Below are 10,427 nucleotides of genomic sequence, written 5' to 3'. Positions count from 1 at the left end.
CCACAGCCCAAGCCCTTCCCTGTGGTGCTCAGGAGAAGGGAACCCTTGGGAGAAGGGAGGACCAAGGAGGCAGCTGGAATCCTTTGAGGTTTGGTTTTGGGGCACAGAGAGGCCCAAAGTGCATCCACGAGCAGCAGGGACCACAGGAACCTCAGCACAAACACAGCTGATCCCACAGCCCCTGCCCTCCTGGCAATTTGGAGACCCCAGATGCATTTAAAAAAAAAAAAGGCTTTGATATGAATATTAATATTATTTATTATAATAAAGAACAGTCAAGCAGCGTGAAAAAAATATATCTTAGCTACATTACCTTAAATTGCCAAAAATATACACATTTTTCTCTTTTATTCAATAAAAAAAACCCCAAATCAAAACAAAAAAGAGACACATGCAACATACTAAATGAGACATTAGCATCAAAACGGGTAAAGAAACGTACCCCAGTGCAACTGAAACACAGATAATCTTTAGCTTTTAGGTTTTCTTCCCCCTTCTCTCCCTCTTTTTCACAGAGATACAACTGGTTCCTGTCACCCTCCTGGCAGGGCCCCCTTCCTGTCCCCTCCACCTGCCAAAGGGACCTTTGGCTCTGGGACAGGCTGAGGGGATCAGACAAGGTGCAGCACTGCCAGGGGACCTTTGGAAGATGTCAGAGAAATGTCTAAGTGCTCTATGATGACTCTTCCCTCTCCAGCCTCATCCCTCCCTGCTCCAGAGTCCAGGGGAGCTGAAGGGCTTTGGGCTCAAACTGTGGCCACCAAGACCCAGGGCAGGGCCAGTGCAGAGCAGGGGATGCTGCCCAGCAATGCTTGGAACAGCAATTCTTCCTACAAAACCAACTCCTTGAATTCACTCCCTGATTTCCAACCTTTTCCAACACGTGGGTTCCCAAGTCCCATCCCAGCAGGGACGTTTCACCCTCCAAGCTCAGCACCAAGTGCCTTTTACTGACCTCCTGGGCATTGTTGCCCAGTGATCTGGGCACCAAACCTCCAGCCAGGGATTCTGCCTGTCCTGGGAGACCCCATGTGTTGTACCACAGCCCCCTGCCCTCCAGCCTTCCCAGCCCTTCTCCTCCTGCTCCTGGTTTGTTTCTAATCCCAGGGAGCGAAATGGGGTTAGATTTTGGAAGAACCTGACCAGGTCTGGACACCAGGTCAGGCCCTGGTGGTTACAGACCAGTCTGAAGGCTGTGCTGGTGCTCAGCAGGATGGCAAAAACAAGGTGGATTTGGGACCTCAACAGTGGAAAAAAAAAAAACCCACAGAAGTAAACAAATTAAATAAACCCCAACCCCCAGACAGGCAGCTGGGTGAGCAGAGACCAGGTCTGCAGGCTGAACTTCACCTCCACCACTCCCTGCTGACCCAAACCAGCACCAGGGAATGTCTGCTCCCAATTCCCAAGGACCTGCTGCTTCCCAAGGGGTGGCAGGTGGAGCCTTCACAGGCACAAGGAGGGCACTTCAGGGTTGAGCTCAGCACAGCAGTCCCCAAACAGCCCCCAAACCCCCCCAAGAGCCCCAAACAGCTCCCCAAACCCCCCAAACAAACAGCCCCTCTGCCTCTTGCTTTCCAGCCCAACTCCTCACACATGGAAGGGCCAGCAAGGCCAGATCCCCACTGTGGAAACAGATCCTGCCCTGGGCAGAGGGTCTCTGTGCTGGGTGGTCTGGGTGGCACCTCTGCAGGCAGAGGGGGGGGGAGCCCCACACAAAGCAGCCACAGCCCAAGCCCTTCCCTGTGGTGCTCAGGAGAAGGGAACCCTTGGGAGAAGGGAGGACCAAGGAGGCAGCTGGAATCCTTTGAGGTTTGGTTTTGGGGCACAGAGAGGCCCAAAGTGCATCCACGAGCAGCAGGGACCACAGGAACCTCAGCACAAACACAGCTGATCCCACAGCCCCTGCCCTCCTGGCAATTTGGAGACCCCAGATGCATTTAAAAAAAAAAAAGGCTTTGATATGAATATTAATATTATTTATTATAATAAAGAACAGTCAAGCAGCGTGAAAAAAATATATCTTAGCTACATTACCTTAAATTGCCAAAAATATACACATTTTTCTCTTTTATTCAATAAAAAAAACCCCAAATCCAAATGCATTTAAAAAAAAAAAAGGCTTTGATATGAATATTAATATTATTTATTATAATAAAGAACAGTCAAGCAGCGTGAAAAAAATATATCTTAGCTACATTACCTTAAATTGCCAAAAATATACACATTTTTCTCTTTTATTCAATAAAAAAAACCCCAAATCAAAACAAAAAAGAGACACATGCAACATACTAAATGAGACATTAGCATCAAAACGGGTAAAGAAACGTACCCCAGTGCAACTGAAACACAGATAATCTTTAGCTTTTAGGTTTTCTTCCCCCTTCTCTCCCTCTTTTTCACAGAGATACAACTGGTTCCTGTCACCCTCCTGGCAGGGCCCCCTTCCTGTCCCCTCCACCTGCCAAAGGGACCTTTGGCTCTGGGACAGGCTGAGGGGATCAGACAAGGTGCAGCACTGCCAGGGGACCTTTGGAAGATGTCAGAGAAATGTCTAAGTGCTCTATGATGACTCTTCCCTCTCCAGCCTCATCCCTCCCTGCTCCAGAGTCCAGGGGAGCTGAAGGGCTTTGGGCTCAAACTGTGGCCACCAAGACCCAGGGCAGGGCCAGTGCAGAGCAGGGGATGCTGCCCAGCAATGCTTGGAACAGCAATTCTTCCTACAAAACCAACTCCTTGAATTCACTCCCTGATTTCCAACCTTTTCCAACACGTGGGTTCCCAAGTCCCATCCCAGCAGGGACGTTTCACCCTCCAAGCTCAGCACCAAGTGCCTTTTACTGACCTCCTGGGCATTGTTGCCCAGTGATCTGGGCACCAAACCTCCAGCCAGGGATTCTGCCTGTCCTGGGAGACCCCATGTGTTGTACCACAGCCCCCTGCCCTCCAGCCTTCCCAGCCCTTCTCCTCCTGCTCCTGGTTTGTTTCTAATCCCAGGGAGCGAAATGGGGTTAGATTTTGGAAGAACCTGACCAGGTCTGGACACCAGGTCAGGCCCTGGTGGTTACAGACCAGTCTGAAGGCTGTGCTGGTGCTCAGCAGGATGGCAAAAACAAGGTGATTTGGGACCTCAACAGTGGAAAAAAAAAAACCCACAGAAGTAAACAAATTAAATAAACCCCAACCCCCAGACAGGCAGCTGGGTGAGCAGAGACCAGGTCTGCAGGCTGAACTTCACCTCCACCACTCCCTGCTGACCCAAACCAGCACCAGGGAATGTCTGCTCCCAATTCCCAAGGACCTGCTGCTTCCCAAGGGGTGGCAGGTGGAGCCTTCACAGGCACAAGGAGGGCACTTCAGGGTTGAGCTCAGCACAGCAGTCCCCAAACAGCCCCCAAACCCCCCCAAGAGCCCCAAACAGCTCCCCAAAACCCCCAAACAAACAGCCCCTCTGCCTCTTGCTTTCCAGCCCAACTCCTCACACATGGAAGGGCCAGCAAGGCCAGATCCCCACTGTGGAAACAGATCCTGCCCTGGGCAGAGGGTCTCTGTGCTGGGTGGTCTGGGTGGCACCTCTGCAGGCAGAGGAGAGGGGGGTCAAACACATCGGTGGGGGGGAAGAAATTTAAAAAAAATAATTAAAAACAAGTGCAAGCACACAATTGTGCCAGAGCAGTTTTGGGGAGAGGGAAGGGAAAATTGGGAGTTCAAACCATTTGCAACCAAAAGGTCTGGTTCACATTCTGCAGGAGGCTGGAATGGAAGGTGGCACAGCTGGGACAGGGGACAGGGACAGGCCAGCAGAGCCCCCCACTCACTGCTCCTCTCCAGGTCTGTGCTGCAGAGACCACCAGGAAGGGAAGTTTGGGGTTTTTTTTTTTTTTTATCCTGCATTTTCACTTTTAGCTGCCATCTCCATCTTTCCTATAGCTTCTGAACCTTTTTAAAACATTTGCTTTTCTTTATATATATATAAAAATTATATATATATAATTATATATATATATATATTTCTCAGCAGACAGCAGAGTTCTGCCCAGTTCACAGAATGGGAGGCTGAGATCAGAGAGGCATTTCCTCTCCTTTTTTTGCCTTATTCAGCCAGGGTGGTGACAATCTTCCAAACAGAGAAAAATAAAAAGAAAAAAGAGAGGAAAAAAAAAAAGGAATTGAAAAGGAAGAAAAAGGTTTAGCAGAGAATGTTGCCTAGAAAAAGCTTTTCTAGTCCTATCAGCACAGCCCCACTGCTGACAAATCTGAATAGTGCAAACTAGTTAGAGGCAGGGGGAGTGTGCTGAGGAACATCCACTAAGGTCTGACCATTTTTATTCTTTCAAGACCCTCAGACTTCCCACCTGCCCCCAGGAGCTCTGGATTTCCCAGGGGATGAGGAAAAGAAGGGGCATTTGCACATTTGATGCAGCTGTTCCCTCTCCCCCCGGAGCTGCCCCACCTTGTCCTTCCATCAACCCATCACATCCCAGCTCAGGGGAAGCTGGTTGCTCTGCTGAGGTTCCAGGCTGCAAGATGGAGTTAAGGTCAAAAGGTGGAGAACAACAAAGGGTCCCTTGTCCCAGTTTAGGAGACTGGTAACTGTCCCATTGCTTGGAGATCCCTTTTCTCAAGTGCCCAAGACAGTGGAAGAACGTGGTTGTGCCAGGCTGGAGTGATTTGTGGTAGGTGAGGAGCAGGTACCAGGTTTGGGGCTCTCTCCCACACACACACGTTTCTAGCTCCCAGTTGAGGCCTGGGAAACAACTGCCAGGTTCAAACACACCTTCTGAAGTGGGAACACTGGCTACAGCCCCCTTCTGCAAGCTGCAGCTTCAGCCTTTGGAAAGCTTGGAAGGCAAGAGAGAGAGAGCCAGCCCAGGGAGCAGGAGTGTGCTTCTCACCTGAGCAGCACCCAAGGGACAGCAGCTGGCAGAGCTTTCTGGCCATGTCCTCTCAAGAAGCAGGTGGCCTTCACCTCTTCCCCAGGCAGCCCTTCCCCATTGCTCCACCACTCGTGTCTCTTCAGGCTGGGTTTGGATCCAGCTGAGGTGTTGGGGCTTCAGCCGACGGGCGCAGAGAGAAGAGCATCCCAAGGGCCCAGCAGGTGAAAGAGCAGGTGAGAAATCTCAGCTCCAGGACTTCTTCTGAACCTCCCCATCGGGGCAGACAGGCACTGCCAGCAGGTCCCACTTCCCCAGCTGTACCCCATCCGTGGGCACTGCTGGATTCCTCCCTCCACCAGGGCCACGGCCAAGGATGCTCGATGGTCTCTCGTGCCTGGGGAGCCACACACACGGGAACACCCACCCTCATGGCAGGGAGGAGGCTGGTGGTGGGAACTCACTCCTCCACGGGGAAACAGCTTGACTCGGAGCGTGTGGCAAGGAGCAGGGGGGAGGCAGCCCCAGCTCTGCCCCTCCTGCCACCCGGGCTGGGGCGCAGACGCGGAGTCTTCCCAAAGCACCTCCTGGCATCGCCCGGCGGCTGGAAACGCTTCTTGGAAGCCTTGTGCTCATTGCTCTAACAGTGTCAGTGTTGGCTGTGGAAAGCCACGTTCCCCTGGGTCAGAGGAGTTGGCTGCTGGTTTGTTCGGGGTGAGGGGGGAGCTTAGCCCTTGTCCTGGGTGAGAGGAGCTCCCTTGTCATTCATGCTCTTTAAGAAACAAACAGAAAGAGACGCAGAGGAGACAGGCATCAGTACGGGGGGGGCAGAAGCAGAGCCCTGCTGTGCTGCAGACCTGGCCCTGTCACTGACATCTCTCAGGCTCCTCTGGGACCAACAGAGACACGGGAGCCCCAGGTTTCCCCCTCTGCTCAGGTCAGGCCAACCTGGCCCCTTGACCCTGGGCTTTGGCTCCTACGTGTTTCCAACCAGGGCTGGACCTTCTGGGCACAGACCCAGGGGAGGGATGGAGATCAAAGTGTCACACTATCAGTCCCTAGACACTGGCGTTCCAGAACCAGGCTGATTTACAGGGAGGCTGCAAACCTCTCCCCAGCCTCTCCTCCTGGGTACAAGATTCCTTCTAACCCCTGGGTTCCAACATGCAGTCACCTTCGCGTCTCATCCCGCGGCTCCGCCAGGGGCACATTGTCCCATCCGAGTCTTAGGGTTATTGGAGACAACTCTACAGCCTGGCTCTGCCTTGCTCCTGCAGCAGCGCTGGTGTGGCTCTGCACACACACACACACACAAGGGTCCCTCGGGAGCCTCTGTGCCCACCCGTGACCCTGCCTGGGCCCCAGGGATGCTCTGGGAGGTGGGATCAGGAGGTGGCACTGGGTAGTCAGGGGTGCAGCTGCAGGGATGGAGCATTCTGGCTCAGTTGCCCTTGCTCCCCCCGTGTGACCTGCAGCACAGACCGTGTCTCCCCGGGGCTGCTCAGCACCCACAGCCCCCCGGGCTCAGGGGGGTCAGGGGGGGGCCAGCAGCATACGCACCGTGCCTTTCGGGGTGTTGCCATCAGCCTGCAGGTTGAGGAAGGGGTTAGTCTGTGCTGTGAGGACGGGGGGGATGCCTGTCCCCGAGGCCAGGAGGCTGCTTCCAGGAGCACTGAGTGGCGGGGTGGCCTGGGGGGCCATGAGGGCATTGCTATGCTTGAGCTGCTGGGGGGACAGGGAGGCCATGAGGGAGCTGCTGCTGGGGGGGTGCTGGGGGGCCGAGGTCATCAGGGTGCTGGGGCTGGAGTGCAGGGGGGCAGAGGTGGCTGCCAGGAGGCTGCTCATGGACAGCTGGGATGAGCTGGTCATCTGCAGCCTCTGCAGCTCCCTCTTCTGCTGGATTTGCTGCATCATCTGGAACACCAGGGCCTGCTGCTCCTGCAGGAAAGGGCGAGGAAGAGAAAGTCAAAGGAGGGACAAAGGGCTACGGGAAAGGGTGACACCTCATAGGAAGGAGCCACATCTGCACACTCCATCCCAGGGACAGGGAGAAAGTCCCCTTGATCGTGGCTCTGTAGGCAGAGAGAGGAGCAGTCATTCTTGTGCTCGTTAACAGCCTTATGACCTTCCCAACCCTGTGCTTTCCTGGAGCGTGGGATGAGCCAGCCCTCCCCAACACCTGCAGCACACAAATCTGCCCAACTCCTTCCAGCCCATCGATTTCAAGGCTGTGGTATCATTCCCTGTCCTCAGTTTCTGGACCAGCTGCTGATTTCCTCAGCCCAGCCCTCTGCACAGCTCAGCCCTGGCCCACGGGGTTGGTGTGGGGGAGCCAGAGCCAGGGGGGACAAGGGCCAGGGCAGGGCCAGGGCTCACCTGCCCCCAGAGGGACAGGCTCAAATCCAACCAAACTGGAAATCACCATAGCAACCATCGACCAATGCAGCAGGCTGAGAGCTGACATTGTTCCCCTGCCCACAGGGATGCAGCTGATGACACGGTGACATCAGCTGCTGTAAAGAGAAGCCCTTTGAAACTCACTTTTCCCAGGTTATAAATAGCCTGACCCAGAAATCCACCCAGAGCAACGGGCCAAGTCCAGGGGAGATGTGCAGGAGCCCAGCTCTGCTGAAGGGCACTGGGGGCAGGTCCTGCAGCCCATGGCAGGGGAGGGGACACCACGGAGCCTTCTGCAGGGTAAGTGAATGCAGCTCTCACACTCAGGGCCTTGTTTACCATCCACCCCACGCAGCCAGTCCCTCAGCAGCCTGGGATGGGGCTGCGAGAGCCAAGAGCCTGAGAACAGCTGCCTGGTCCTTTTTCTGACCCCAAAGTCCTCAGCCACCCACACAGTCCCCCTGGCATCTCCAGTTCTCCACGTTGATGTGCCTGGACACGGCTCAGCTGCCTCAGGACTTAACAGTTTGGTGCTTATCTCTTCCTAAACTCAAGCAATGTCCTCAAGCCAGTTCCTCTTCTCCTGTGGGCCTCAGCACATCTGCAAGCCCTGAGCCCAGGGTGCTCTGGCAGCAGGAGCAGACACGATTTGCATTCAGAGATGGCTGGAGGAGGTACCAGCACTCCTGGCTTTATGGTGGCTTAGCCTTACCATGTGCTCACACCCTCAGGGGGTGGGAAACCCAGATTAAATTTTTTTCCTTTGTACAAAAAAAACAACAAACCAAAACCAAAGTTCAGATCCCCATCTCCCTGCCTGCAGGAGGGACCACACCTTCCTGCCCAGGGCTCTTCTCCTCCCTCCACCCCCAGCAGCTGGGAGCCAAGGAAAAAGGCACATGATTCCTGCACCCCCTGGGCAGGGGATTCATGGGAGGCAGGGAGCCCCAGGTTCTGCTCTCTGCTCCCAGGCTTTCCCATTAAACAGCTCACCAGATGAGAGGTGCCAGGAGGCACACTTACCAGATTAAGAGGCTGGGAAGTCAGGAGCTGCTGGAGCTGCTGGATCTGCTGCTCGTGTTGGTGCAAGACGTGTCGCTGCTGCTCGGTCAGGGGGCTCAGGCTGGGCACGCTGCAAGGAGAGCAGGGCAGGGGGTGTCAGCACAGCCCACCTTGCTCCTGCACACAGAGGACCTCCCTCCCAGGGCTGAGCTTCTGCTGGAGAGGGCAGAGCTTGTCCCCTACCCTCCAAGCTCCCCGTCCTCACCTGCTCAGGCTGCTGGAGAGCTGCAAGGTGGGCGGGCCGGTCGCCTGGGCTGGAGGTTGGGCAGCCTGAGCTCCGTTCAGGTTCCCCAGGATCCCGTTGATGGGCACCTGCTGACCTCCTGCCAGGGTGCCCATCAGGCCGTCCACCATGGGCACCGTGGAGAGGCTGTGGCTGGCAGTGGTGCCTCCCCCCAGCCCGCTGCCTGCCACCCTGGCCAGGCCATTCACCTGCTGCACCCCGGGCAGGGGTAAGGAGGCAGGACTCTGCTGCAGCATGGGCAGGGGTGGAGGGGTGCTGTGGAAGGACAGGGAAGAGCTGCTCCTGCTGGGACAACCTGAGTGAGGGTCCTGGGGGAGAAACGCACACAAGAGCATCGGCCTTGGGGCAGCTTGTGAGAGGTGAGCTCAGCTCACAGGGTGCTTGGGGCAGGAGCTGGAGGTGGGAAGGGGGGGGCTGTGAGTGCAAGGGGAGGGGTGTGCTCAGAGGGGTCCCACGACATGCTTTGCTGCATCTCCAGCAGTGTGGCCAGAGCAGCCTAGAAGCATTCCCACCTCGCACTCCCAGCCTCAGCTGCTCTGCTCACACCCTCAGCACTGAGATGAACTGGAGAAGGGGCACTCCAGGGAATGAAACCCGATTGCTGGGCCTGGACTACAAGGTTTTATGAGCTGGACTTCAGAGTCCAGAGCACTGGGGCTGCACTGCTCTGTCCCCTCCCTGAGTCCCTCCCCCAGCTGGCTGGCAGGTGTGGTGGCCACTGTACCTCAGAGGAAGTGGAGAGCGAGTTCTCGATCCCAAAGCTGTTCTTGCACGGGGGGCTCTTGCTGATGCTCAGGGAATCGTTGTTGCAGACTGCAAGGAGGGAAGAAGTGAGGATGCAGAGTCAGGGGAGGAGCCTGACGTTGCCACAGCAATAGCAAGGGACAGTGCACACTGCCAGGAGCTACGGAGCCATAAACGGGTCAGATCCTCCCCACTACCACCCGCCCCAGGGCACTGCTATTGGAAGGGCACAGGATGGTGCTTCCCACGGGTCCTCTCACCGTTGGCAGGCAGGATGTACTGGGCCTGGCTGCCCGGGCCATTGCTACTGGTCACCACGGGGAAAGGGACAGAGAGCTGGACGTTGAGGAGCTGCAGACGCTCCTTCTTGGCTGTCAGTGTCATGATCTGCTCCTGGAGCTGCTGGTTCTCCTTCTGCAGCGAGTGCAGGGCTTTCAGCATCTCCACAACTGCAGGGAACAGGCAGGGGAGGGGGCACAGGGTCAGGGGAGAGAATGGGAGACAGAGGGAAGGGGAGAAAGGGACCCACAGGAGGTACCAGAACTGGCACACGCTGGAGGGGGCTGCCCCCAGATCCCAGCCCCACTGCCAGCTACTCCCCCGTGGCACAGACCAGTGCTTTGTCCCCCGCCCGGCTCCACTGCCCGTGGGCAGAATCCCAGCTGGCTCCCACACAGACATGCAGAAGGACCTCCCTTCCCACAGCCCGTGCCCTGAGTGACTCACTGTTGACGCCAGCCTCCCCATTGCCCTGCTTCTCCAGGAGCTGCTCGATGTTTGGGGTGGCCTGGGGGACATTCTCCAGCTGCCCACTGCTGCTGCACGACACCGTCTGGTCGAAGAGGGTGGGCAGGCTGCTGATGGGGGACCTGGGGAAGGGTTGGGGAGACGGATGTCAGGGGTGCTCCCCCAGCCCATTCCTGCCCCTGCTCCCTCTCCCCACATCCCCTCTGCCTCCTGCTCCATCCCTCCCAGCCTCAGCCTCCCGCTCCACTTCAGATGGTCCCTCCACTGCTCTTAGCCCGGCGGGTACTGGAAAAGCAAACCTGCCTCCTCCCCTCCCACCCCAGAAGGAGCTGCCTCTACTTCCCCCACTCTCCCTCCCT

The 10,427-nt window shown here is 56.2% G+C and overlaps 2 protein-coding genes across 2 annotated transcripts in view; one reads left to right on the top strand and one right to left on the bottom strand.

Moving 5' to 3' along the window:
- The window catches only part of PCGF2 (polycomb group ring finger 2), a 17,544-nt gene extending 14,986 nt beyond the window's left edge, over window positions 1-2,558 (top strand). The window contains exon 9 of the mRNA XM_009997300.1: window positions 2,406-2,558. Coding sequence (XP_009995602.1) covers window positions 2,406-2,558 — 153 coding nt within the window. The remainder of the gene's footprint in view (window positions 1-2,405) is intronic.
- Window positions 2,559-5,601: 3,043 nt separating this feature from the next.
- Window positions 5,602-10,427, bottom strand: part of MLLT6 (myeloid/lymphoid or mixed-lineage leukemia (trithorax homolog, Drosophila); translocated to, 6) — a 40,228-nt gene continuing 35,402 nt past the window's right edge. Inside the window, exons 13-19 of the mRNA XM_009997299.1 lie at window positions 10,048-10,190; window positions 9,582-9,770; window positions 9,302-9,390; window positions 8,539-8,885; window positions 8,295-8,403; window positions 6,435-6,812; window positions 5,602-5,646 (exon numbers count right to left, since the gene is read on the bottom strand). Coding sequence (XP_009995601.1) covers window positions 5,602-5,646; window positions 6,435-6,812; window positions 8,295-8,403; window positions 8,539-8,885; window positions 9,302-9,390; window positions 9,582-9,770; window positions 10,048-10,190 — 1,300 coding nt within the window. The remainder of the gene's footprint in view (window positions 5,647-6,434; window positions 6,813-8,294; window positions 8,404-8,538; window positions 8,886-9,301; window positions 9,391-9,581; window positions 9,771-10,047; window positions 10,191-10,427) is intronic.

The sequence above is a fragment of the Chaetura pelagica genome, unplaced genomic scaffold (genome assembly GCF_000747805.2).
Source record: "Chaetura pelagica isolate M959 unplaced genomic scaffold, ChaPel_1.0 scaffold1034, whole genome shotgun sequence".
NCBI classification, from domain to species: Eukaryota; Metazoa; Chordata; class Aves; order Apodiformes; family Apodidae; genus Chaetura; species Chaetura pelagica.
The sequence above is the reverse complement of the archived record's forward strand: the minus strand, read 5'-3'. Positions and strand labels throughout refer to the sequence as shown.